General features: G+C 62.9%; 1 protein-coding gene and 1 pseudogene across 2 annotated transcripts in view; one reads left to right on the forward strand and one right to left on the reverse strand.

Annotated features, from left to right (window-relative positions):
* The first annotated feature begins 1,243 nt into the window (after nucleotides 1-1,243).
* SGSM1 (small G protein signaling modulator 1) overlaps nucleotides 1,244-27,269 on the forward strand; it is a 52,493-nt gene continuing 26,467 nt past the window's right edge. For both annotated transcript variants that reach the window (XM_075435014.1, XM_075435013.1), the window contains exons 1-7: nucleotides 1,244-1,300; nucleotides 1,421-1,464; nucleotides 17,004-17,079; nucleotides 24,707-24,869; nucleotides 25,694-25,846; nucleotides 26,390-26,457; nucleotides 26,986-27,131. In XM_075435014.1, coding sequence (XP_075291129.1) covers nucleotides 1,282-1,300; nucleotides 1,421-1,464; nucleotides 17,004-17,079; nucleotides 24,707-24,869; nucleotides 25,694-25,846; nucleotides 26,390-26,457; nucleotides 26,986-27,131 — 669 coding nt within the window. In that variant the 5' untranslated portion in view covers nucleotides 1,244-1,281. The remainder of the gene's footprint in view (nucleotides 1,301-1,420; nucleotides 1,465-17,003; nucleotides 17,080-24,706; nucleotides 24,870-25,693; nucleotides 25,847-26,389; nucleotides 26,458-26,985; nucleotides 27,132-27,269) is intronic.
* LOC142363071 (5S ribosomal RNA) lies at nucleotides 20,746-20,854 on the reverse strand (annotated as a pseudogene).

A 27,269-nucleotide genomic window follows, 5' to 3' on the forward strand; every position in this document is an offset into this window, starting at 1 on the left:
TGGCGGCCGTGTGCTGGTGCGCAGCGTGGCCGGTGTCCGTGCACAGCGTGGCCAGTGTGTGGGTGCAGCATGGCCAGTGTCCGTGCACAGCATGGCCGGTGTCCACGTGTGGTGTGGCTGGTGGCCATGTGCTGGTGCGCAGCGTGGCCAGTGTCTGTGTGCCAGCGTGTGGTGTGACCAGTATCCATGCACAGCATGGCCAGTGTCCATGTGCTGGTGCGCAGCGTGGCCGGTGTCCGTGCACAGCATGGCCGGTGTCTGCGTGTGGTGTGGGTGGTGGCCACGTGCTGGTGCACAGCGTGGCTGGTGGCCATGTGCCATTGTGAAGTATGGCCGGTGTCCATGTGCAGTGTGGCTGGTGGCCATGGACATCGTGGCCGTTGTCCGTGTGCCAGCGTGCAGTGTGGCCAGTATCTGTGCACAGTGTGGCCAGTGTCCATGTGCTGGTGTGTGGCGTGACCAGTATCCATGCACAGCTTGGTCAGTGTTCATGTGCTGGTGTGCAGCGTGGCCGGTATCCATGCACAGCGTGGCCGGTGTCCGCGTGCAGCGTGGCTGGCGGCCATGTGCCATTGTGCAGTGTGGCTGGTGTCCATGGACATCGTGGCCGGTGTCCGCGTGCCAGCGTGGCTGGCGGCCATGGACATCGTGGCCGTTGTCCGTGTGCCAGCGTGCAGCGTGGCCAGTATCCGAGCGTGGCGTGGCCGGTGTCCGTGTGCAGTGTGGCTGGTGGCCATGTACATTGTGGCCGGTGTCCGCGTGCCCGCGTGCAGCGTGGCTGGTGGCCATGTGCCGGTGTGTGGTGTGACCGGTTCCTGTGCACAGCGTGGCCGGTGTCCGTGTGCCGGCGTGGCCCGGTGCCGCTGCCCCGGCGCGGTCTGCGGCTCCCGGGAGCGGGGAGGAGCCCGGTGCCGTTTCCATGGCAGTGCCCGGGGCAGCGATGGGCTCGCCGATGGCGGCCCCGGCTGACGGCGGGCGCCAGGGCTTCCCCCGGCCGGGCCGCGGCTTCACCGGGGGCACCTCGGCGCTCCCGGGAACGGCTCTCCCCGCCCGTCCCGGCCTTCCTGCCCCGGCTGGGGGGGGCTGGGGGGGGTCCCGGTAGGCGGATGCCCCCCTCCGAGGGGCGGACGCGCGCTGCCGGCGAGGCCCCGCCCCGTCCCCCCGGCGGCGGGCGCGGATTGGCGGCGGAGGCGGAGGCCACGCCCTGGTGGGCGTGGCCCCGCGGCCCGGTCCCGGCGCGGCCGGCAGTCTGCGGGCGCGGCGGAGCGGAGCGGCGCGGCCATGGCGGCGGCCCCGGCGGGTAGGGCAGGGCCGGGCCGGGCCGGGCCGGGCCGGGCCGGGGCGGGCGGGCGGGCGGGCGGGCGGCGGGGCCGGGCCGGGCCGGGCCGCGCTAACGGGCCTCTCCCCCTTCTCCCCACAGACGCGGAGACCCGGCAGCGGCTGCTGCGCACCGTCAAGAAGGAGGTGGGTGCGGGACGGCCGCGGCACCCCCCCCCCCCCACACCCCCCGCACCCCTCCGGTCCCCTGTCACGGCTCGGTGACCCGCGGCGTGGGACCCCCCAGGAGGGCAGCCCCGGGGCCGGGCTCGCCTGCCCGCTGCGCGCCGCGGGCTGCTGCCAGTCTAACACCCCCCCCCCCCAGCCCCGAGCCCCCCAGCCCCGGCGCGGGGTCCCGCAGCTGCCCCGTTCGCGGGTGGGCAGGAGCGTCCCGGCAGCACCCGTGGGGTCCGGCACCCCGCTGCACCGTGGTTGTCATCGCCGGTGGCAGAGCCGCTCTCACGACTGGGGGTTTTCCGCAAGGGAAGAAAAGGGGTGACGGGCGCTGGGACGGGGCGCTGGGACGGGGCGAGCCCCCACTGCGGCCGGGTGCCCTTTGCAGGGTGCTGGGAGCCCGGCACGGACGGGGCTGCACCCGCAGCCGGCCACGCACACGGGGAGCCGCACGCGTGTGTCGCGTGTCCAGCGCGACGCCGTGGCCTGGCCTGCTCTGGACACCCGTCGCGGGCATCGTCAGCTCCGTTAGCTGATGCGGCGTTTGATGCTCAGCTGCCTCCAGCTCCTCCCGTCTGCGTCTGCGGCGTGCGCGTGGTGAGCCATGGTGGGTCTGGGGAGCCCACGGTCCACGCAGCTCGTGGGTTGCTGGTGCGTGGAGGCACGGGAGCGGTGGTCATCTCCCGGCCGGGGTCTGTCACCGCTCCGGGGTTTTGGAGGGTGTCATGCGTGAGGTTCGGTGCCTGGTCCCGCGAGCGCGGTGGCATCCGGCTGACGGGCTGCGGAAGGTGGGACAGCGCTGCTGGAGGTGCCCCCGCGGGCGGTGGGGCTGGGGGGCTGGCAGCGCCGCGCGGTTGTTCACCCCGACCGCTCCCCACCCTTCGTCCTGGGCCGGGTGTGGTGGTGAGGACTGCTACTTGTTGCCTTGGCAACAGCTATTAAACCAGAAAGAGGGGATGACATTTATTCGGCGTCGCGGATGGAGCCGGCATGGCGTTATTACCGTCTGCCTGCGGCGGCTGCTGAGCGGAGAGAGACGCAACAGCAGCCTGCGCTCGGCCGCTGCGGCTGGGAGGCCAGGACGGCCCGGTGGCGTGACGGCCGCGGCTCCGCGGCCTCGCGGGCTGTCCCCGCGGCCGAGCATCCTCCGCGCCCGAGCATCCTCCGCGCCCGAGCATCCTCCGCGCCCGAGCATCCTCCACGCCGGCGTCCGTACCAGGCTCCTCTCCGGGGCCGAGCGCCGGAGGGAAGTGCAGCTGGAGCCGAGGGCTGCGGCGTGCCCTTCCGCGGGCTTTTGGCGAAATAACCGGATTGCGCGAGGGTTTGGTGAACGCCGGTGAGGGCTGAAGGAGCGAGGTGGGCGTGGGACAGCCCCTGGGGACGTGCCACCAGCCAACGCGCCGGGGCTGTGTGGCAGCATCCAGCGCCTCGCCAGCAGCCCTCCACCATGGGCCGTGCAGACGCAGGGCACGGGGTTTCGTCTGGTGGTCTCGCCACTGCAGGCTCTGCCTCGGGACGCCGGTGCGGGTGAGGGATCTCTGCCCGCGCAGGCACCAGCTGGTTGTGCCGACCTTGGGGATTCTCCCAGCCCGGTGCCCGCTGGAAGCGGCGGGAGCTGGCAGGGCTCTCGGCGTAGTGGGCTGCTTGTGCCCCGGCACCCGGGCGGGCGAATCCCCCTTTGGACCCGTGCGCTGCGCTCCCTCCGCCTGCGGTTTGCTCTGCTGGCTTTCAGAAACACCTGGGGAAGCACGATCCCGAAGGCGATGGAGTTAATTATTTAGCAACATCCCTGAAATTGGGAGCTGGTGGGGCGTGCTTTTGCCTCTTGCTCCCTGCTCCTTAGGCCCATTTTGCTCATGATTTGTGGGTTTTTTTATTTTTCCTTCCCCAGACTGACTTCAGGTTAAGCCAGGAGCTTGTGCAGGCTCCAAGGAGTAGTAGAAAGGGCGAACTGCAGAGATCTCCGTCCCGTTTTTCCCCCCCACCGCTGGGATTGTTACCTTTCCCAAAGCTGCGCATCCTCACGCCGTGAGGCCGTGTCTCGGTTGCACGGCTGCAGCCACGGCTCCGTGGGCTCTCCTGTCCCGCAGAGCCCCGCTGCGGCAGGGCCGGCCGTGGATCGCGCATGGGCAGCCGCACCATGTCCGCCGTCCGTGGGCGATAGCCGGAGGAATAAAGCACTGTGAAGACGAGGTCTAATTAGAGAAGGTGGATACTCAGTAAATCAGAATTAACCAGAGCACGGCAGTGAGCAAACGGACTTCGGTGTCTGGCTGTTGCCATGGTTAATGCCGTTTGATTTTTAAGAAGTCCTGCTCTGCGGCGGATTCGCAGCGCCGAGTGAGCTGTGCCATCGCCGACGTTTTCCTTCCCCCCGTGCTGGTCCTGCCAGCCGCAGGGCTGAGGAGCCCGGCTCGCTGTTCCGCGGGAGGAGAGGCACCGCCAGACCCGCTCTGGTGTGTTCAGAGCTGTCATCGCGCGGGATGAGGCTGCTTTAAAAACCCAGAGGCTGAAATGTCCGGGTTTAAAAGGAAATTGGATTTTTGACTAACGATATTCTTGCGACCCACGAAATTGGATTTTTGACTAACGATATTCTTGCGACCCACGAAATTGGATTTTTGACTAACGATATTCTTGCGACCCATGAAATTGGATTTTTGACTAACGATACTCTTCTTGCGACCCCCGCTCCTCCCCTTCTTCAGCAAGTTTTGTTTTCGGCAGGGGTGAATGCTGGGGCAGGTCTGTGCCCACCCGCAGGTGCCTGCGCGGCGCGCGGGCGTGGAAGCAGGTCTCACCCGCGCGCCGCAGACCGTGCCGCGCCGTGCCGCGCCGTTCCTTGTGAGAAGAGCTGAACCGAATACGAAAGCGAACGGTTGTCTCGCTCCTTCTGCAGAAGCTTCCTTGGTGTTTAACTTCCCGCTCGGGGAGTAGCTTGGGGTCTTCTACTCGCCCGTGGCGGCGGTGCCCGTGTCGAGCGTCCGCCGCCTGTTCTCCGAGTGGTTTTTAAAGCTGTCGCTGACCCACCACAGCGCGCTCGCTTGCCGGTGTCCCTGCTCTGCTGTCGGATATATTTATATTTCAACGGCTTGGGTGGCCGTCACTATGTAGCTGTGGACTGGCTCCGTCATCACCTCCCCCGGTGACCCGTCTCCTCCCTCCCACCCTCTGGCAGGACCCCCCCGCAGCCGTGCCGCCCGCTCCCCGGGAAGCCACGCGGAGAGGCCGGACGGAGCGGGATTGCCACCGCCTGGGGTTGTTTTTCTGGAGCGTGTGTGCACGCCGGTGGTTCCAGAACGTCAGATTGCAGGTGTCAATGCCAGCTATTTCATTCTGGATCGGGGGAAAATTGTAAATTAATTTACTGTTATTAGGATTTGAAAAATTAATGTTGATAGCTTTAAATGTTCTCGAGGCCAATTTAAAAAAAAAATAAATAGAAGGCCTTTGTGTAGCTGTCAGAACTGCTCAGGCAAAATGAAGATGAGGATGATAAGCTGCAGGCTCCTAATGAAAGCTGCTGTTTGCAGAGGGCCCTCCTGATGTCTCTCAAGCACCCGGGTCAGCCTTTTCCAAATGTTCCGATATCAAAAGTAAACAGACGGCTTTAATGCAGCATCTCTCGATTGCCCGCATCGATCTCTGCTGAAAAGCGTATTACTGATCGCTGGGGACCATTTTCTCTCCTTTTGAAGATAAAAGCAGCGGTGCGCAGAAGAGCTCTCCTGCTCCAGAAACCCCGGGCTTGATCTTTGCTGCCCACACCGGGTTCCGTGCCGCTTTCCGCCTCCCTTCGCCTGCCTTCCCGGCGTTCAGGGAGACGAGCGTCCGAGGAGGCTCCGTGCTCCCCGCTCTGCTGCCAGGACGCCGTCCTGGGCGCCGTGGGAATCCCTGGGTCTGCACGGGTCCGGGGCTGGGGGCTGCACGCGGTTCCGGCGCAGGTGGGTCCAGGGCTGGGGTCTGCACCCGGTTCTGGTGCAGGTGGGTCTGGGACTGGGGGCTGCACCCGGTTCCAGTGTAGATGGGTCCGGGGCTGGGGGCTGCACCCGGTTCTGGCGCAGATGGGTCCGAGGCTGGGGGCTGCACCCGGTTCCAGTGTAGATGGGTCCGGGGCTGGGGGCTGCACCCGGTTCCGGTGCAGGTGGGTCCGAGGCTGGGGGCTGCACCCGGTTCCAGTGTAGATGGGTCCGGGGCTGGGGGCTGCACCCGGTTCCGGTGCAGGTGGGTCCGAGGCTGGGGGCTGCACCCGGTTCCAGTGTAGATGGGTCCGGGGCTGGGGGCTGCACGCGGTTCTGGCACAGGTGGGTCTGGGGCTGGGGTCTGCACCCAGTTCCGGCGCAGGTGGGTCTGGAGCTGGGGGCTGCACCCGGTTCTGGCGCAGGTGGGTCCGGGGCTGGGGGCTGCACCCGGTTCCAGTGCAGGTGGGTCCGGGGCTGCTGGTGCTGGAAGCAGAGAAATGACCGAGGTTTCTGCGGAGAGGTGGCAGCGCCTTCGGCGAGCGCCTGACGCGGTGCTCGCGGCGGTGCCGACAGATGGCACGGCAGTTTGCGCGTGACAAGCGCCACGGGAATAGAACCAGCGGCAACGTGATCTTAAGTGGTCTTAAATTAGGGTTGCATGGATGGAATTTTTGGCCGGAAGTCGCTGCCCTGCGAAGAAGATCTGGTGCAAAATACTGTCGGCGAGTACGTGTCGCTGGGGCCGTTCTGTTCCCCCCGGGGTACAAGGTTGCTCTGTGGACCCTCCCATTGAATGTCTTTTTGATTTCTTTTCCAGCAAACTCTCCCAGTATTCAGAGTTTATACGCCTTGACACCTTCCTCCTCCTCCCCCCACCCTGAGGAGAGTCGGCGCCGTGCCCAGCCGAGAGCACCCGCGGACCCTGGGGAGGGTCTGCTGGCCCCACGTGCGTCCCGGGGACGATACCCCGGCTGCGGAAGGTGCGATGTTTTATTGAGTAAGCGGTGATGAATAATGAAACAAGACTTTTAGCAAAGCCCAAGGTCTCAGCTGGTCGGATTGCGATCGGTGTTTCTGTGGCAGCGCGGATGCGGAGCCGCCAGGCGGCTTTGCAGGCAGGAGCGTGGTGCCGTGGAGCTGGCCCCGCGCTGTGCCCGGCCGTGCGAGGGGGCCGGGGTCTCCGCTGCTCCGCCGCGATGGCTGCCAGAGCCCGTGACGCCTCTGGGTGTTAGCGGTGCCCGTCCTCTGAAGCTGCCAGTGTTCTAGCCGGCTGGAGCACAATTAATTGGAGTTATTTAATCACAGAATCATTCAGGTTGGAAAAGACCTCTGAGATCAAGTCCAACCGCCAGCCCCACGCCCCCCTGCCTGCTAAACCGCGTCCTGAAGCACCACATCCACACGGTGTTTGAACCCCTCCAGGGACGGGGACTCCCCCACTGCCCTGGGCAGCCTGGTCCAGTGCCCGACCACTCTGCCAGTAAAGACATTTTTCCTAATATCCAGTCTAATGGTCAGCTAGTAGACTCTCAGATAAGTGGCAGAGCTTGGCTGCGGCTTGTGATGGTGCTGGAAAAGTCTGGCACCTGCGGTGTTTGCTGCTGGGAAGATAAGGAACCGTATCTTGGAACACCGAGTCTGATAATGTGAGTTTTATAAACAAATCTGCTAAAAAAGGATGTTGTAGCTTTGTCAGCTAAAGCAACGAGACAGGCGGTGGGCAGACATTTCATTTTCAAATGAGAAGATAAATCTGGTTAGAGAGAGCTGCTGGACTAAGCTCTGCTGTAGCTGAAGACGTGGCGTTCGGCTGCGGTGCGGGTGGGTGTGCTGGTCCTTGTCTCCACCGTCCCTGGCGCGATGGGCCCTGCAGAGATTGCTGCGGGCGCCGGAGCGGGGGGTCCAGCAGTGGGGGCTTGGGGCGATGCCTTTGTGTCCGAGAGCTGAGCAGAGGCTCTGCGCTTGCTTTGCCTCGGACGCGGGACGGCCGGTGGCACGAGGCAGAGCCAAAACCCCGGCGTTTCTGCCGGGAATGGTGGGCGAGCTGGTGGCAAAGCCCGGCGGCGTGCTGCTGGGGCCGCGGCGCGGGGAACGGTGCTGCTCCTTGGTGCAGCCGTGCCTAAGGGTGGGGGTCAGGAGGACGGGGCCAGACTCTTTCCAGTGGTGCCCAGCGACAGGACAAGGGGCAACGGGCACAAACTGAGGCAGAGGAAGCTCCAGCTGAACCCGAGGAAGAACTTCTTCCCTCTGAGGGTGACGGAGCCCTGGCCCAGGCTGCCCAGAGGGGTTGTGGAGTCTCCTTCTCTGGAGATATTCAAGACCGGCCAGGACAAGGTCCTGTGCCCCCTGCTCTGGGTGACCCTGCTTGGGCAGGGGGTTGGGCTGGGTGACCCCAGAGGTCCCTGCCAACCCCTGCCATGCTGTGATGCTGTGATTCTGTCTGCTTCGCCAAGTGATCCTACCGCGTTCTGCAGTGCCGGGGAAGGGCCGATGGCGCAGCGCTGCGTGGACAGGTCCCGCACAGCGCACAGAAACGGTTTTCTGCGGGGCTGAGCCAGGGCTTGTTCCTGGAAAGAGACCTCGACTCGGAGAAAGAAGTAGAGAAATGCTCAGACTGCAGCAAGGGGTGCCCGTGTGGGCTTGTTGCACCAACACTAACATGTAAAATGGGGTTTTTAAGTGCTAGAGTGAACTTCCAAATGCATAATCAAAGCGGTGCTTAAAGACTCGAGTGAGAAGACAGCAGCTCATAAAAGAATTTGAAAAGCGGCTGTACGAAAGCAAACCAAGTTTAAAGCCTGTATCATCAACGTGGGGGTTTTTTTGTTGGGTTTTTTTGGTTTAGTTTTGGGATTTTTTTTTTTTAAGATCTAGAAGAGCAGATTGAACGGGTTCGTGGAGAAGAAACGCGCTGAGGTTTAGTGAGGAGACTTGAACGACGAGCAGCAGCTGTAGGTCCTGAGCACAGTGCTGGCTGCGCTGGCTGCTTGTCGGGGTGCCCTTGCTGATTCCCTGTGGATTGATCCGGGATCGCAGTTCTCTTCCCGCGGTCTGGTAGAGGGAGCGGGGAGGAGGAGGGCTTCCCCCGGCTGCCCTGCGTCCGCGGGGGTCCCTGGGAGCCCTTGCCGTGCCGCTGCGGGGCAGGGTCGCTTTGCCTGGCACCGCGTCGGCCGGGGCTCGGTTGCCCTCCGAGGCGCGATGGGCTCCGAGAGGGTGCGGGCAGTGCCGCTGCCCGGCTCCGGCGTTGCGTCCTCCCGTCCCACCCGAGCCCTGCGCACCCCGTGCAGAGGTGGATGCTCAGAGGGAGCGGAAGACGTCTGCGTTTCGGCTGTATTTTTGACGGTGCGTCGTTTCCTTGCGGGACGCGGGCCACGCAGACGCTCAGCAGAAGGCCTTACTGTTTCTGGGCAAAGCAGCTCGAGCTTCGCCTGGAGACCGGGCTGGGAGGAGGACCAGCCTCGGGGCTTGGTGTGCGTCCGCGGGCAGTTCCACAGAGTGACGAGCACGTCCAGATGTGTGGGGATGCTGCGCTTCAGCACGAACGCCTGAACAACAGCGGAAGGTTCGCAGGAAGCGCGGCGGGGCGAACCGTGACTGCAGACATCACCGAGGGATCCGCAGTGCGGGCGGTGGGGTGCCCTGCCTGGGAAACCCAGCCAGCTGAGAGAGAGGTGTGAGTCAATATTGCCTCGGAGCAAGTGTGCCCTGGGTGCCCAGAAGGCCAGTGGGATCCTGGGGTGCATCACGAGGAGTGTGGGCAGCAGGGCGAGGGAGGTTCTGCTTCCCCTCTGCTCTGCCCTGGGGAGGCCCCATCTGCAGTGCTGTGTCCAGTGCTGGGCTCCCCAGTTCAAGAAAGATGAGGAGCTGCTGCAGAGAGTCCAGCGGAGGGCTGCGAGGATGAGGAGGGGACTGGAGCATCTCCCCTACGAGGAGAGGCTGAGGGAGCTGGGCTTGTTCAGCCTGGAGAAGAGAAGGCTGAGAGGGGACCTTAGAAATGCCTCTAAATATCTGCAGGGTGGGAGTCAGGAGGATGGGGCCAGACTCTTTCCAGTGGTGCCCAGCGACAGGACAAGGGGCAACGGGCACAAACTGAAGCCGAGGAAGCTCCAGCTGAAGATGAGGAAGAACTTCTTCCCTCTGAGGGTGCCGGAGCCCTGGCCCAGGCTGCCCAGGGAGGCTGTGGAGTCTCCTTCTCTGGAGATATTCCAGCCCCGCCTGGACGCGGTGCTGTGCAGCCTGCTCTGGGTGACCCTGCTTGGGCAGGGGTTGGGCTGGGTGACCCACAGAGGTCCCTGCCAACCCCCACCATGCTGAGATTCTGGGATGCTGTTTCCTCCTGATCTCTGCACCTCGGTGCTTGTTGTGGCTGCTGTAATATTCGGTTTGCTCCACCAGTGTAAGTGGCAGCGGGGGCTGGGTATGGGTATGAAGCTCTGTTGGGGGAAAATTGGACTTAGGGGTGAAGCCTTGCCCTGGGAATGCTGTAGCGGAGAGATCCGATCCAAGCCTGCATCCCTCACGGGGGGCTGCTGGGCCCCTACGGTTTTGTTCTCATTTTTGATGGGGGAAAACAAGCGGTTAGTCACACAAAACGTGAGTAGCAGTGTTTGGGCTGCGGTGGAGCGGGTCGGGCCAAGGGGAAGCGAAGGAGAGCCGGGGAGCGCTGGGCTCGCATCCCTGCGCCGGGGTGTGGGGTGCAGGCTCGGATCCCTGCGCTGGGGTGCGGGGTGCAGGCTCAGATCCCTGCGCTGGGGTGCGGGGTGCAGGCTCAGATCCCTGCACTGGGGTGCGGGGTGCAGGCTCAGATCCCTGCGCTGGGGTGCGGGGTGCAGGCTCAGATCCCTGCGCTGGGGTGCGGGGTGCAGGCTCAGATCCCTGCGCTGGGGTGCGGGGTGCAGGCTCAGATCCCTGCGCTGGGGTGCGGGGTGCAGGCTCAGATCCCTGCGCTGGGGTGCGGGGTGCAGGCTTGGATCCCTGCGCTGGGGTGCGGGGTGCAGGCTCAGATCCCTGCACTGGGGTGCGGGGTGCAGGCTCAGATCCCTGCGCTGGGGTGCGGGGTGCAGGCTCAGATTCCTGCGCTGGGGTGCGGGGTGCAGGGTCAGATCCCTGCGCTGGGGTGCAGGGTGCAGGGTCAGATCCCTGCGCTGGGGTGCAGGGTGCAGGGTCAGATCCCTGCGCTGGGGTGCGGGGTGCAGGGTCAGATCCCTGCGCTGGGGTGCAGGGTGCAGGCTCACATCCCTGCGGTGGGGTGCGGGGTGCAGGCTCAGATCCCTGCAGTGGGGTGCGGGGTGCAGGCTCAGATCCCTGCGCCGGGGTGCGGGGTGCAGGCTCAGATCCCTGTGCTGGGGAGGAGGGTGCAGGCTCGGATCCCTGCGCTGGGGTGCGGGGTGCAGGCTCAGATCCCTGCGCTGGGGTGCAGGGTGCAGGCTCACATCCCTGCGGTGGGGTGCGGGGTGCAGGCTCAGATCCCTGCAGTGGGGTGCGGGGTGCAGGCTCAGATCCCTGTGCTGGAGCGGGTGCGGGGTACAGGCTCGGATCCCTGCACTGGGGTGCGGGGTGCAGGCTCAGATCCCTGTGCTGGAGCGGGTGCGGGGTGCAGGCTCAGATCCCTGCGCTGGGGTGCAGGCTCAGATCCCTGCGCTGGAGCGGGTGCACCGGGATTCCCGATGCCCCTGACGAATGCCATAACCAAGGACTCCGCGCCCGCGGCACTCGTATCCCGCTTTGGAGATGGGGCAAGGAGGAAAGAAAATTGTTTCCCTCGTCCCTCCGCCGAGCGCGTGCAGCAGAGCAGGGCTGGCTCGGCTGCCCACGAGTCGGTGATTCAGAGGGTGGTGGCGAGACCAGGCTGTCGCCTGTTGTCTTCTTGGAACTGGAGTTAACGCTGCGGAGTCGGTGTGGACACCCTGTTGTGGGGTGTCCCTGTGACCCTGCCCGGGGTGACTTCTCCACGCTCACAGCTGGAGCCAGCAGGAGGGGTTTTATTGTCGTGGCGTGTTTTATGATATTCCTCTCGAGTTTACCTACAGCGAAATTACTAGTTGCTGTTTTAATTTCCTTTCTAATAAAAGAAGAGCAAACATCTCATTTTGCTTAGACTGGCTTCAGATAAAGAGCGGGCGGCTTCATTTGTTGAGATTGTTCTGGCTGCAAGATGAGAATTAGCATTAAAATGCTGGAACGCAGCGTGTTCAGAGGCTGTTGGAGCCTTCCCTGTGGAGCGAGCCAAGCGCGGGCTGGCTGCGTTCTCCGTCCCCGCGGTGCCACGGGCCTGCTCTGCTCTCAGGGGGATCCGGGAGCAGCGTGGCAGGCGGCTGCGGCGTTCGTGGTGGAGTTCAACCAGGGCAGGGGCAGGGTCCTGCACCTGGGGAGGAACAACCCCAGGCACCAGTACAGGCTGGGGCGGCCCTGCTGGAGAGCAGCTCTGCGGAGAGGGACTGGGAGTGCTGGGGGATGACAGGGTGACCATGAGCCAGCAGCGTGCCCTGGGTGCCAAGAAGGGCAATGGGATCCTGGGGTGCATGAGGAGGAGTGTGGGCAGCAGGGCGAGGGAGGTTCTCCTCCCCCTCTGCTCTGCCCTGGGGAGGCCCCATCTGCAGTGCTGGGTCCAGTGCTGGGCTCCCCAGTTCAAGAGAGATGAGGAGCTACTGGAGAGAGTCCAGTGGAGGGCTGCGAGGATGAGGAGGGGACTGGAGCATCTCTGCTACGAGGAGAGGCTGAGGGAGCTGGGCTTGTTCAGCCTGGAGAAGAGAAGGCTGAGAGGGGACCTTAGAAATGCCTACAAATATCTGCAGGGTGGGGGTCAGGAGGACGGGGCCAGACTCTTTCCAGTGGTGCCCAGCGACAGGACAAGGGGCAACGGGCACAAACTGGAGCAGAGGAAGCTCCAGCTGAACCCGAGGAAGAACTTCTTCCCTCTGAGGGTGCCGGAGCCCTGGCCCAGGCTGCCCAGGGAGGCTGTGGAGTCTCCTTCTCTGGAGATATTCCAGCCCCGCCTGGCCGTGGTGCTGTGCCCCCTGCTCTGGGTGACCCTGCTTGGGCAGGGGGTTGGGCTGGGTGACCCACAGAGGTCCTTGCCAACCCCTGCCATGCTGGGATTCTGTGATTCTGTGCCGGTGGGCTGTGGGTGACCAAGCCCATCGGGGTCTGCATGCGACAGCGCGAGGGCTTTGGGGCTCTCTGGGTTGGAGCCGTCCTGCCGGTGCCAGCCGCGTCCATTTGTGGGCAAACGCAAGATGGTTCCGTTTGAAAACTTTCTTGGTGTGACGCTGGTTTTCTGCCAGGAGCCCGGGGCCGGCTGCCTGGCCCTGCCTGCTGGCGCGTGATGTTCGCCGGGTAGTGGCTCCGTTCCGCTCCAGCCCTGGTTGCAATGCCCGTTCCACTGCTATTTCTTGAGATTTATTTTGTTTTATTTTGTTTAATGTGATAACCTCAGTCGATACAGTGGGGTGTTTGGTTTTTTTTTTTCTTTTAATGAGTAATTTTCCACTAAACTGCGTCTCTTGGAAGGTTTTTTTGTGAGTGCCTTGAGAGTGCAGGTTGTCTGTGCTGCGTTGGCACCGAGACGCCGGGTCGGAGCCGGCTGCTCCGCGGGCGCCGAGGAACCAGATGGTCCCAGCTCCACCAAGGACGGTCCTGCCATGGCTGCTGGCCTTGGAGGTGGCTGACAGATACCCGAACACACCGCTTTCATCTGGCTGTGCTCCCGATTTGATCAGAAGCTGCTAACAAACTGTGCTCGTTGATTCCCAAGTGTGTTTTGGGGGGTTTGAAATACAGACAGTGCCAGCGGTGCCGTGGGGGTACTCGTTGTGTGTTCCTCGTTTTCTGGTGGGTTCCCTGGGGGTGTGCGGGCGTGGGGCCCGTGTCCTGCTGACCGGGAGGCTCAGCCCGGCCCCGGGGCAGCTCGAGCGGCGGGGAGAGCCCAGCTCAGGGGAGACCCCGGCCCCAGGGCGTGCGTCGCTGGAGCTCGGCCAAGCTGCGGCGAGGGGCCGAGCGGGGACGGGTCTGGGGCCCATCGGGTTTCGCAAGGAGGGGTTGGCATGGCTTGGTGGGACACTTGTGGTGTCAGGAGGAGGAGGAGGAGGAGCTGGGTTTTGGAGGGCGCCTGGCTGCTGGAGGACGAGAGGTGCATGCTGCCAGCCATCTCCATCCACCACTGCAGCCCAGGCCAAGGGCTACGTCTCGCTCAACGCAGCAAATGGAGGGGGGGACTCCTCTCCCGTTGCTGGGCCGTGATCTGTCCCCATTCCTGCTTCCCAGGGCTCCTTCTGCTGCTGAAGTCTGAAGTAGAGCCCTGCGGGAGCCGTGAAGCCTGGCTGAGGATTGCACCGAGCCGTGGTGCTCAGCGCGCGGCAGCGGGGTGAAGCCGTGATGCAGCGAGGGGCGAGGCCGTGATGCAGCGAGGGGCGAGGCCGTGATGCAGCGAGGGGCGAAGCCGTGATGCAGCGAGGGGCGAAGCCGTGATGCAGCGAGGGGCGAGGCCGTGATGCAGCGAGGGGCGAAGCTCGCTCCCCTCGCCCAGCCTCGCCAGGAGGTGCCCCGAGGGGGGTCGGCTGCGGGTCTTGGCCCCTGGCCGCAGTAAGGTAGAGGAGGGAGCTTTCTGCGGGTCTCTGGGAGCAGAGCCCTGCGAGCCCGGGGCGTTCCTGCGCTGGAGTCGCTGCTCCGGGAGCTGCGGGAGCCGCGTCGCGCTGTGCCCGGGTGCACTGCCCAGCGCCCTGAGCTGCCCCGAGTCCCACGGTCCCGTCTCGGGGCCGTTCCCCGCGGGTCTGGGCTGCGCGGTGCCGGTGAAGCCGCGGTGCCAGCCCCGCTCCCCCCGGGCCGCGAGCAGGCTCTGTCAGTCACCCAGCACGGCGCAGAGCGGCGCGGGAGCTGACCCGATTGCTTTAGCGTGCGGAGAGGTGCTCGTGGCTTTAGATACGACTTTTTTTCTTAATCCATATTTGTGAAAGGATTTCCTTTATTGAGCTGTCATCTGTGCATAACTGACCTTGATTATACCTTGCGAAGGACTTTAATTCCCCCAATGATGCCACTGAAGGTCTCTCACACCTGCAAGGTTTGCTTGGCCAAGTCTTGACCTGCTGTTTTTTCCTCCTCCCTGTGCCTTCAGAGAGAACATCTTGGTAAGCAGAGCCTCTCGTACGCCCACATCTCTGCACCGTGAACCTGTTCCCCTGCATTTTCTGAAACCAAAGAGTGAAAGGCGAGATGTTGCAGAGGCACTAGGAGATGAGATCTGGGCACGCTGGCAGCTCTGTGATTACAAGGAAAAACGGTTGGGAGCGGAACGCTGAAGGACCAAACGTTCAGCTGGAGTTTTCCTGATCTCGGCAGGATTTGGGGGGGTGACAGCTGGAAGTCACCGCTGCTCCGAGCAGGGTCGGGCGGGCTGGCTGCGAGAGGCTCGGCACTGTGGCTGGGGTCTGCCCGGCAAGGCCGCGGGGTGACGAGGGGACGGGCGGAGGGATGGCAGGTCCGGCGGTCTGCCGGTGTCGGCTGCGGGGCTGCGGTGGGCACGGCGTGGAGGACGCAGCCCGGCTGGAGGCCGGCGGCCGGCCGAGCTGGGGTGGTTCATGGGGCCGTCGCACTGGGGCTGCCACCTTCATTATAACACAGAATCACAGAATAGTAGGGGTTGGAAGGGACCTCTGTGGGTCACCCAGTCCAACCCCCTGCCCAAGCAGGGTCACCCAGAGCAGGCTGCACAGGACCTTGTCCAGGCGGGTCTTGAATATCTCCAGAGAAGGAGACTCCACAGCCTCCCTGGGCAGCCTGGGCCAGGGCTCCGTCACCCTCCAAGCCCTCAGAGCCAGCTCCTCCAGCGCTGTCTGAGCAGGGCTCGGATCTCCCTGAGCGCTGAACCCCACGTCTCTCGTGTGCAGCTCCTGCGTCCCACAGAGGCGCGGGGGCAAACGGAGGAGGTGCTGCCCGAGAGCTCTCGGAGCCGCTCTGCGTTCCCTGCTCTGCCCTGCGCCGATCGCAGGACTGCGTTCCCCCCACCCACCCAGCTCTAAGGACATTTCCTGCAGGATCCCACCCTGCAGGCCAGGGCACCCCCAGCAGTGTTCCCCCAGCCTGTGGGCACTGGGAGAAGCCGTCTCCGAGCGGGCGAGGCTGCTCGAGGGCCTTTAGCAGAACCCGGGTCTGGGTGCTCCCTGCAGGGTCCTCCCCGCAGAGAGCAGCGGGGGTCGGCACAGCAGCAGGGTGGCTGCCAGGAGCAGTGGGAGACACTGAGGGGGGACAGCAGGCTCCCAAAGGGAGACCTTCAGCACGGGGGGGGACAGCCTGCTGGCAGCCGATGGTCAGAAGGAGGAGGTCAAGGCACTGCAAAAAATCCTCTCCTTCGACAACGACTCGGGTTCGTACCCTGCGGTTGCTGTGCGGGGTTGGAAGAAAGCTCGCCCAGCCCGGTTTTCTGGCTCCAGAGCAGCATGGGCTGCGTGGGACGCTGGTCTGGAGAGCGGCGAGCTGGCTCAGGTGGCTCTGCCAGGCTGCCGGCACGGCGGGACGCGCTCCGCGCTGGAGGGCTGAGGCTGAGCCCCGCGGGTACCCCTGGTCGGTGCGAGCCGCGGGGAAGCGGCGTGGTCGCTGCGGTGCTCCGAGGGGACGTCTGACGGCTTCAACGCGCGACGAGCTCCTTGGCGCTTGCTTACAGGGGGACCCTGCCGTATCGCCGCCGCGGGTCCGAGGGGGCTGCGAGCTACGGAGGGGACGGAGGGCAGAGCTGGGCAGGGCCGGTGCGGGCAGGGCCGGGTACCGGTGACGAGCAGCAGTGCCAGCGGTCCCGGGATCTCCGGCTCTGGGGGTCCCTCGACTCCTGCTGGGGAGTAGCCAGGCGGTCCCGGGAGCTGCTCGGAGGCTGGCGCCTGTCCCCCGCAGCCTGCTTCCCTGGCAGCTCTGACCTCCCGTCTCCTGTCTGCAAAAATCACGCTCCTGATTTGTGTGGGTTCCTATTTGTTTTCTCCCCCTAATCGTGCCCCTGATGTGCAACCCGCGTCACGGCTTCCTTTTGATTAATTGCGCTGAAATGAGGGCCAGAGATGTGCCATGAGCCGTGGAGGCTCGGTCGGTCGGAGGGCGGCTCCGATAGCCTTCCCCGTCCCGTTTGGTGCCGGCTGCTCGCTGGCAGAGCCACCGTCGCTTGGGGCAGCTGCGTCGCGTGGGATTTGTCAAAGCCCCATAAAACAGTGCTGTAGAAGCATTAAATATGAGATTTGATTACCCTTATAAGCTGTCTTTTATCTGAGTGGTGCTTGATTCCTGCAGTAAATTCTCTGCTCGTAGTTTTCCTGCTTTGAAGTTTCTCAGAAACACTCCCCCTTTTTTTTTATACCTGACTTTTTGAAATAGCCAGTGATGCTCGGCGGGGAGAGGTGCATCAATTCTCCATGAGACCTCATGTGCTCTTCGAGGCACTCAGAAGAGCCCGGGGTCTCCTTACAGACACGGCGCAAGCCGAGCGTCTCGCGCCCGCTCCACCGCGGGTCTCCTCGCTCCGCTCTGCGGCGGAATTTCGGCGTTTTCTCTGACGGGGCCTCTGTTCCGCAGGTGAAGCAGATCATGGAGGAGGCAGTGACGAGGAAGTTTGTGCACGAGGACAGCAGCCACATCATCTCCTTCTGCGGTGAGTGTGGGGCGGCAGGGCGCGGGCAGGGACGGGGGCTGGAGCACCCCCGACCCGCTGGGCTCCCCGGGGCCGTGCTCCGGCTCTGCGGCCGCGTGCCGGGGGATGAGCTGTTCCGGCAGCGCCCTGGGTCCCCGAGGCCTTCGCTCCGTGCTTAAAATACATGGAGATGTGTCAGAAGAGGGGGGGATGTTGGCAGTGTGTACAGTCACTTAAGAAATACTAGAAATAATCTTTTTTTTTTTTTAATTCCCTTGAGAACTGATTCGACGGAAAGTCTGTTAAATCCAAATATTTCTTTGCTATTACAGAATAGGAATTTATGGAAAGGGGTCTTCGGTCTGCGTGAGCGCAGGAGCAGCGAGGCTGGAGGCTGCTAAAGAATTTTAAACGGAGTTTGCGGGAGACCTGCTCTGATGTTGTGCTGGTTTCAGGCTTGGTTTTTGGCAGCCATGCTTTTCACTTAGCCTGTTGTCTTCACCTACTTTTTTTTCTACTGGTGTGAGAATTTTGTGAATGTGGAAGTGTTTCAGAATGGATCCATCAAAATCCTGGTTTTTAAACCTCCCCGAGGAGCAGTTGGCTTTTGTCTGCGATACGCGCGGGGGGGCTCTGGGCAAAGACTGTGGGGCGGGAGAGGAGCAGGAGTTGTATCTCAAAGGCAGCGTGGAGCAGGAGAGAGCAGCCTTGTTCCTGGTGGGACGCGTCACGAGTTGGTGGCCAGGTCTCAGCCCGGTGCCGGCTCCCGGCGAGCAGCCCGGCGTGCGGCAGCCCGGTCTGCGGTGTGGCACGGCCATGGTCAGCGTGGTGTGGCTGGTGAGCTCGCTTGGCGCCGGTGCCCAGGCTCCTCTCGGCAGCGGCTCTGCGCTGGAGGAGGTTTCTGGGGGCTGGAGCAGCCCCCGGAGCGGTGCTGACGGCTCCGTCTCTTCTCTGAGAGACGAAAACAGAATTTCGTCCTTTAGTAAGAGCACTGCTGATCATCAGAGGAGACTCCTATCATAGATCACAGGGCTGCGAGGATGAGGAGGTGACTGGAGCATCTCTCCTACGAGGAGAGGCTGAGGGAGCTGGGCTTGTTCAGCCTGGAGAAGAGAAGGCTGCGAGGGGACCTTAGAAATGCCTCTAAATATCTGCAGGGTGGGGGTCAGGAGGACGGGGCCAGACTCTTTCCAGTGGTGCCCAGCGACAGGACAAGGGGCAACGGGCACAGATTGAAGCAGAGGAAGCTCCAGCTGAACCCGAGGAAGAACTTCTTCCCTCTGAGGGTGACGGAGCCCTGGCCCAGGCTGCCCAGGGAGGCTGTGGAGTCTCCTTCTCTGGAGATATTCCAGCCCCCCTGGCCGCGGTGCTGTGCCCCCTGCTCTGGGTGACCCTGCTTGGGCAGGGGGTTGGGCTGGGTGACCCCAGAGGTCCCTGCCAACCCCTGCCATGCTGGGATTGTGGGATTCTGTAACCTGCCCCGCTCTCCGAGGAGAAGCGGTGCTAAGGGAGGGCGGCTGGCTGTGCCCTGCTGACGGGGCGGCTGGAAGGGCCTTGGGAGAGACCGCTGCCAGCTGCTGGGAAGCCACCCGCCGCTTTTGCCCGCGGCTTGCTGTCCGCTGCCACCTCTCCTCCCTGGTGACAGCCAGCTGGCCCTGCGGTCCCTGCTCCGGGCCCGGCAGCGCTGCGAGGGGAAGCATCGCTCTGCAGACCCGGGAACTGGGCTGCGCTGCTGCGGGCGTCCGCTCGGCATCGCTGCTGCCGGGGACGGGGACGGGCGTGAGGGCCTCGCAGCGCCCGCGGCCGAGCCGGGTGCTGTAAAAGGCAGAGCAAGAAGCTCCGCTCGGCCCCGGTGCCGGGGAACCTCTCTGCTGCTCTGCTCCGACACCACGAGCCGTGGCTTCCACCCGCGCCCGTCCGGAGCCGGCTCTGCTCTGCGCCTGCCGCTCTCGGCAGAGCCGTTGGCTGCGCTGCCAGCACGCCGGGGCTGGGGCCATGCGGCCGCTGCGGAGCGAAGCTGCGGCAGCGCGCGCAGGCGAGCGGCACGGCTGCGTTTGCCGATGGCTGAGGGGCAGCTTGCTCATCTGGGGGCTGCACGATGGCGGAAGGGACGACAGCCAGCTTTGAAGAAGCTGCTCCGAGAAGGCTCGTGCGGCACTGTCGCCACGGAAGAAGACTGTAGCGTCCGGAGACGCAAAAGAGAAAGAGAAGGGAGCTGTGGGGTCTCCTTTTCTGCGTTGGAGAGCAGAGAAGCTGCCGCTTTCCTTGTCTCCTGGGCCCTCGCCGAAAAGGCATGCAGGCGCGGGGCTCGGGCCGGCGTGCCTTCGGATGCTGTCGACCGAACGGCATCGAAAGAGCAGAGCAGACTTCGAGGTGTGAGTCATCCTCTGCTTTTCCGTGCAGCACGAGGCGTCGCAGCCCGCGGTTATTTATAGCCGCCTGCGACACGGAGCTGAGGCATCCGGGCACGAAGGGCTCCTCGGTTCCTTCTGGCTTCTTCATGGTGCCGCTGCGCTTTCGCTGGCTGCTGGTGCCTCCGCGCTGTGGTCTGGCCGCTGCGCTCTCGGAGTGGTGCGGGCACCTTGCTCGGCGCTGCGGCTCTCCACGTGAGCCGGGTGAGCTGAGAAATGACCTCTTTCCCTGACAAGCAGAGCGTGCTGCGAGCCTGGTTCTGCCTGGGCAGAGCTGCCCTTTGCTCTGGGGAGAGCCACCTTCCTCGCAGAGCCCTCCTCATCCTCTGCGTAGCCAGCGCACCGCGGAGCCCTGCTGATGAAAGCGGTGGCGCGGCAGGAAGGGGCAGCTGCCCTGCTTTGCCCCGAGGGGAGGGTTTGGAGCGGACAAACGCGAGTTGGCATCGGTCGCGTTCACGCTGCGCTGGGAGGCTGACGGGGAGCCGGCGGCAGGGCCGGGGCCGGCGGCAGCCGAGGGCTTGGTTGTCCACTTCAGCGCGGAGACTGCCTGCGTGCTCAGCCCCGGGCGGTGTGAGCTGTGCCGGGTCGGAGCGCTCTCGGGGATATCTTTAGTCCTTTGCCAAGAATCAGAACTCCCACCGTACCGGGGCGTAGCTGCCCAGAGCCCCTGCACCAGGTGTCTCTGCTGTGGGTTGTGCCCTTAGGGATCACAGAATCACAGAATGTTCGGGGTTGGCAGGGACCTCTGGGGTCACCCAGCCCAACCCCCTGCCCAAGCAGGGTCACCCACAGCAGGCTGCACAGCACCGCGGCCAGGCGGGGCTGGAATATCTCCAGAGAAGGAGACTCCACAGCCTCCCTGGGCAGCCTGGGCCAGGGCTCCATCACCCTCAGAGGGAAGAAGTTCTTCCTCGGGTTCAGCTGGAGCTTCCTCTGCTTCAGTTTGTGCCCGTTGCCCCTTGTCCTGTCACTGGGCACCACTGGAAAGAGTCTGGCCCCGTCCTCCTGACCCCCACCCTGCAGATATTTAGAGGCATTTCGAAGGTCCCCTCTCAGCCTTCTCTTCTCCAGGCTGAACAAGCCCAGCTCCCTCAGCCTCTCCTCGTAGGAGAGATGCTCCAGTCCCCTCCTCATCCTCGTAGCCCTGCGCTGGACTCTCTCCAGTAGCTCTTCATCTTTGTTGAACTGGGGAGCCCAGAACTGGACACAGTACTCCAGATGAGGCCTCCCCAGGGCAGTGTAGAGGGGAAGGAGAACCTCCCTCGGAAATATATACTGCCTACAGCACCCGGTATTCCCAGGCGGTCTCCCATCCAAGTACTAACCGGGCCCGACCCTGCTTAGCTTCCGAGATCAGGCGTTCTCAGGGTGGTATGGCCGCTGCTGATTGGCACCGTGACTGATTGGCAGCTGATGGCTTGGCAGAGCTGAGAGTGCCGCAGATCCAGCGCTGCTCTTGCCCCGTGTCCGGCAGCTCCAGCTGCATCAGCTGCGCCTCAGCGTAACCTGACGTTCCCAAAACAAAGCTGTGGCTTCTCTGCTTGCAGTTCCGCTCCAGCTGGCTCCTGAACTCACTTGGCTGGGTTGGCGACTGCGGCTCCATCCTGCCAAGGCCAGCGGCAGGGACCTGCCCGCGCGTTCGGGAGATGCCTGCTCCCTGGCTGGGCGCTCCGAGACGGGCACGGCTGGGCGCAGTCTCGGGCACGTAGGGCTGTTTGTGGCTGTCGCTTGTGTTTCAGCCTTGGAGTGTGGAACAAATGAATGGGGGGACGTGGCGGGGGGTGATCTGAGTGCGTGTGAGGGGGAGTTGGGTCTTTTTGCGTTTGGTCCCAAGCAGCCTGGTCTTATTTTACAGCTGCAAATAATCCTCTGGGACAGAAGACCCATCGGTGCATGAGCCGTGCTGTTTGCAGCGTGCCTGGGCTTCAGGAGGGTTTGTGCAGGGCTTTGGTTGAAAGCCGGGTACCCGTCCAGCAGGGTCACACAGCTGTGCTGCTGTCGCACGGGCCGCGTCTCCGCACCTCCGAGGCTGCCCGCCCGTCCTGCCCGCTCGGCCATGAGCTCAGGCACGGCACCGAGCGGGGCAGAGGTAACAGGAGCGTCTCTCCGCCCTGGGAGCGGGTGCTGCTGGGTCTACATGAAACATCTTTCTAAATATCTCCACGGAGTTGTGCAGCTGTAGGGAAAATGCCTTTCCAAGCGAGAGGCGAATCGGCGGCTGCGGGGAAGGCTCGGCGTGGCTGGCTCTGCTGGGGAGGGAGGGGTGCCGGGGTGCCAGAAAGCTGGTTGTCAGACCCAGATCCATAGCCTGCAGAACTGTGGGTCCGTGTAATTTTCCAGTGCTTTGATCAGCCTGTTTAATAAGTCCGTGTTTGACACTGGCCATCCATCCTGAGCCCTCCCAGGGGACTCTGCAAGCAGACTGCCGACGGAGCCTGCGCGTGTGCGCAGCCTTCTGTGCAGTCATCGCTGGCTCCCCGCTCGCTGCGTGCCCGGGCAGGGAGCCTGGCAGGAGAGGGCAGGCAGCCGGTGCTTTCTGGGCACTCGCTGTGGTTTGGTGAGTGCCTGACGCTGCCTTTCGGCAGAGCCCGGTGCAGGGACTTGGGCGAAGCCTTGCACAGGGACTGGACCGCTGGGTATCTGCCAGGAGCCAGCCGAGTCACCACCCAGCTGGGAGGGTCTCCGAAGCCAGACTGAGCTGCTGGCATTGCCTGTGGTTTATCCCCACGTTCCCTATTGCCTTTAGGTTTTTTGGGAAAGTATTTGTGTGAACAGTGAGAGTTTTTGTGAAAAAAAAAACCAAACCCTGCTCCTTTTCCTTTGCTGCTTTAGAAATCCTCCGTGCGCCTGTGTCTCACTCCCGAGCCTTCTCCTTCTCACTTGGACTATCCCAGTGCAGGGTCCCAGGGCCAAACTCTCCCGTTCCTGTCCCTCAGACTGGGCCGAAGGGAAAACTTCAATGAGTTGTTCGGTTTCTCTCTAATCTGCAAGAAGCCCGCGAGGAGAACGTCAGCCCGTGTGTCTGCACAGCCAAGCGATTATCCCACTGGAGGGGATGCAGTGCTTGCTCGTTAGTTGTCGCGTGTCTGATGAGGACGTTTTCCTGAAGGCCAGGTGGGGAGGTTGTCTGCCTCAAAACGCGTTCTCTGAGGGGTTTTACACCCCATCCTTCCGTCTAGCCCGTTGATTAATGGCTGTGGCTGGACCCATGAGCACATTGGAGAGAAGGAAGAGGGGCTCGTGCGCTGCGCTTGCGGAGAGACCCCCGGGCGGGTGCGCTGCTGGCAGTGCCCTCCCCAGTGCCACTGCAAAGGCTGCTGCCTGTCCCAGGCGTGGCTGGGGCGGCCGGCCCTGCAGGCGGACTGGGCACTGAGGCTGCTGCAGACCCGTTTGGCCGGGGGAGCAGCACCAGATGCGTCACTGTGCCGCGTGCAGCCACGCTTGGCTTCAGGCTCTTACAGAATCACAGGATGGTGGGGGTTGGAAGGACCTCTGTGGGTCACCCAGCCCAGCCCCCTGCCCAAGCAGGGTCACCCAGAGCAGGCTGCACAGCACCGCGGCCAGGCGGGGCTGGAATATCTCCAGAGAAGGAGACTCCACAGCCTCCCTGGGCAGCCTGGGCCAGGGCTCCGTCACCCTCAGAGGGAAGAAGTTCTTCCTCATGTTCAGACGGAACTTCCTGTGCCTCAGTTTGTGCCCATTGCCCCTTGTCCTGTCACTGGGCACCACTGAAAAGAGCTTGGCCCCGTCCTCCTGACACCCACCCTGCAGATATTTATAAGCATTTATTAGGTCCCCTCGCAGCCTTCTCTTCTTCAGGCTGAACAAGCCCAGCTCCCTCAGCCTCTCCTCGTAGGGGAGATGTTCCACTCCCTTCATCATCCTTGTAGCCCTCCGCTGGGCTCTCTCCAGTAGCTCCTCATCTTTCTTGAAGTCGGGAGCCCAGAACTGGACAGAGTACTCCAGATGAGGCCTCACCAGGGCAGTGTAGAGGGGAAGGAGAACCTCCCTCGCCCTGCTGGCCACACTCTTCTTGATGCACCCCAGGATCCCATTGGCCTTCTTGGCAGCCAGGGCACGCTGCTGGCTCATGGTTAACCTGTCGTCCCCCAGCACTCCCAGTCCCTCTCCGCAGAGCTGCTCTCCAGCAGGTCAGCCCCAGCCTGTCCTGGTGCCTGGGGTTGTTCCTCCCCAGGTGCAGGACCCTGCATTTGCCTTTGTTGAACCTCATCAGGTTCCTCTCTGCCCAACTTTCCAGCCTCTCCGTCACCCTCGGAGAGAAGAAGTTCTTCCTCCTGTAGAACTGCAGATAAACCATTTACTCCCACGGGCTTGACCTGAGCGACTGTGTGAGCGGGCTCTTGGCAGCTCCTGAGCCGTGCGATTGCTGCCGCGCCGTGAGCCGGTCGCTCCTCTGCTGGGAAAATCACCGCTCTGGTAGCAGCGGTCGTGCCGGTGCAGACCTGGCAGCGCGACGTGACCTCTGTGACCTCTGCGCACGCTGAGATCTCCCAGCGGTAGCAGCGACTCGTTTGCATCTGGGGTATCGTGCAGCAGAGCGGGATCCTGGCGTTTTCGGAGCAAAGTCCAACCCCCTTCTCCTGCTCTGTTTTTGTGACTGAAACCCTCCGAGAAGCCCTAGTCCAGGCTGCTGGCTTGGCTCGTTGGCGCGGGCTGCTCGCTGTGGTCCGAAAGCTGCGTGTTGCCCGTTCATCGCTAGTCTGGGAAGGTCTCCAGGCTGGTCAGATAGGTGGGTCCGAGACGAGTTAGTCTGCCTGACTAGTCCTTCTCAGGTGGTTTCAGGGAGACCCTGGATCTGCTGTAGCAGGCGCAAGCGAACTCTCCTCTGAAGTGCTTACGTCTTGGCACACCCACGGTTCGTGTTTGCTTCCATCAAGCCAGCCCTCTTGTGCAGGTGAACTGGACTTCTGATAGACTTCACCAACCTCAACTTCTCTTTTTCTGTTTCGCAAAACTGAAGTTGTACCTCTGTGTAGTCGGCAGAACTGACGGCTCTGCGGGCAGAAAAGCTGCTCCGCTCTCTGCTGCTTTGGGTCAGATGACATCTGGGTTCCCTATCTCCGCTCTGCTTCGGCAGGAACGGAGCAAGGCACCGGTTTCCTCTTGGGAAACCTTTCTGCTGTGGGGTAAGGTCATGGGTGCAGCAGGAGACTGGCCGTTGTGACGTGAGCTCCGAGTTTTCCTGCCGCTTCGGTGACGACTTTGCTCTGTTGCAGCCGCTGTGGAAGCCTGCGTCTTGTACGGCTTGAAGCGGAGGGCGGCGGGATTCCTGCGCAGCAATAAGATAGCAGCTCTGTTTATGAAGGTGGGCAAGAGCTTTCCTCTGGCAGAGGAGCTTTGCAAGAAGGTGCAAGACCTGGAGCAGCTCATTGAGAACGCGTAAGGCACCAGCGTCGCTGTTATCCCAGGGGTTGCTGGCGTTTCAGCGGGGGCGCGTCGTGGGGGGGTGGCTGTGGATGGCGGTGGCCACCCTGAGCCTCTCCGGAGGAACTGCCCTTTCCGTGGAGCAGGGTCCTGTCCTGGGATTTTGATTTCCTGAGCGAACTGGGCACGTTTCTAGGAGGCTGTGAATTGAGGTTGTGGTTTAAGCTAGAGCGGCCAAGCTCGTGCTTCCTCTGCCCCTTGTCCCACGCTTCGGGGACAGCTGAGCATGGTCGCTCCTGAGTGGTCGCAGTTTGTGGACCAGTGCACTAAGCCAGCTGGAACCCAGTTTAGTTGTCTTGGTGTGCAGGGCTTGAACCTGCAGTAATTCAGCCTCCGTGGGAGAGTGGCTTTCTCGTCCTTGGACAGGAACCAGGGAGACGGATGCAGCAGCTGCCCGGGGGCAGGAATCTTTATGCTGTCCGAAGAAAAGCCGCTTTGCTCGCAAACTGCTGACCTCGGGCACCAAGGCCTGCGGGTTGGAGAACGTTGATGAGGCAGAGGCTTGTCCTAGGGTGCCTTTACGGCAGGAAACCGGTTTACTGGAGTCAGTTTTCAAATGCAGCTGTGGGCCTTCTGGAGCAGGGGGTGGAGGAGATGGAGGGAGCAGTCTCCAGAGCCCTGTCCCCACGCGGTTCCCTGGGCATCCCCCAGCCACCCCGGGCAGCACCACAGAAGCCCCGGCCTCATGCCCCGCGAGGTGCCGTGAGTGCCCTGGGCTCCTGCAGCGCTCAGTGATGAGCCAGTGATGATGATGTCTTTTGCCTTGTTCCTCTAAATAGACGAAATCAAGTCCAGGGCATCCCAGAGAACGTGCGCAAGATGCCGAAGCTGCCCAACCTGTCTCCTCAAGCCATCAAGCACCTCTGGATCCGCACAGCGCTCTTTGAAAAGGTCTTGGATAAAATCGTGCATTACCTGGTAGAAAACAGCAGGTGAGTGCTGGCACAGGCCAAGCCTTCGCGCCTCCCAGTCCGCCCCTTCCGACGGTGCTGGAGGTGCCGCTGGCTGAGCTGCGGCCGGGCGGGTCCCCTGGATGGGACAGGCCAGTTGGGTGGCTCTGCGCCCATCGCGGGGACTCTGGCCGATGCCCTGCTGCTGGTGGCCGCTGTGCGCTCCCTGGGATAAAGGCAGGACACACTTGCTCTGCTGACGGGTGGCTTGTTAGGGACCGCACTGTCCTTGTCTTCTGGACACTGCATGCTGAGGTCTCCTGCCCCGGGGAGGTGTCGTCGCCAGTCCTGGGGTGTTTTGTTAGGAGCTGGTGATGCTTGCAACGTGCTGCGGGAGGGCATCTGTTCCCCAGGAATTTCACGTCCAGCAGAAACAGCCTGTGAAGGGCTTCTTGCCCTCTCGCCGTCAAGGAGTGATGCACAACGAGAAGGGCATTACAATGATTTGAAACCACTGTCTCTGTCATTCTGTAGTCCCCAAGGGTTGAAAGGCTACAGCATTCTGCTCTCTTTTATGTTTTCTAGTAAGTACTATGAGAAGGAAGCTCTCCTGATGGATCCTGTGGATGGGCCAATTCTTGCATCTTTGTTGGGTAACGCTTTCCTCTTACCCTACGTCGATCGCGTGCTTTCCAAACCTGTGTTCCCAGTTCCGTGATCTGCGATAAGAAATGCAGTTGCTTTCTAGTAAGAACTTCAGAAAACTTGGTAGCCCTGGACGGGTAGCCCTGATGAAGACCACACAGTGCACAGCTGCTGGGCAGTGCGTAGGGCTGGGGAGGTGCAAGGCTGAGCCTGGTGGTTTCCGTTTCTTGCACAGGTTTTGGTAAGAGCGGTGGGCGTAAGCCAGGCTCTGGGAAGCAGTGCGGGGCTGCGATGCAGGGCTCGGCGCGCGCACGGCCGGGCGGGCACTGGGTTATTGCTCGCTGCCGGGGCCGGCCGACCCCGCTGGATTCTTTGCTGCTGTTAGCGCAGCAGTGGGTGCTGAGCCTGGCGCTGGCTGCCTGCTGTCCTGCCACCCGTGCTCTAAGACGCTGGGCTCTGCGGGTCCGAGAGGTGACCACAGTCGTCGGGCCGACACCGGTGACTTCCTAACGTTTGCAGTTTTCTCCTCTGAGCAGTGGGGCCCTGCGCGCTGGAGTACACGAAGATGAAGACTGCTGACCACTTCTGGACAGACCCCTCCGCTGACGAGCTGGTCCAGAGGCACCGGATCCACAGCTCGCACTGCCGCCAGGACTCGCCCACCAAGCGCCCGGCGCTCTGCGTGAGTGGGGGGACGCGGCCGGCGCCTGGGGCTCCGGCTGCTTGGGAAGGGCTGCGCAGCCCGCTGATGAGGGAGGGCAGAAAAGTGCGGTCACGCGACGTCTTCAAGCCAGAAGCGCAGGGAACACGGGCCGTGGAG

This window comes from Opisthocomus hoazin, chromosome 13, assembly GCF_030867145.1.
Source record: "Opisthocomus hoazin isolate bOpiHoa1 chromosome 13, bOpiHoa1.hap1, whole genome shotgun sequence".
Lineage (NCBI taxonomy): Eukaryota > Metazoa > Chordata > Aves > Opisthocomiformes > Opisthocomidae > Opisthocomus > Opisthocomus hoazin.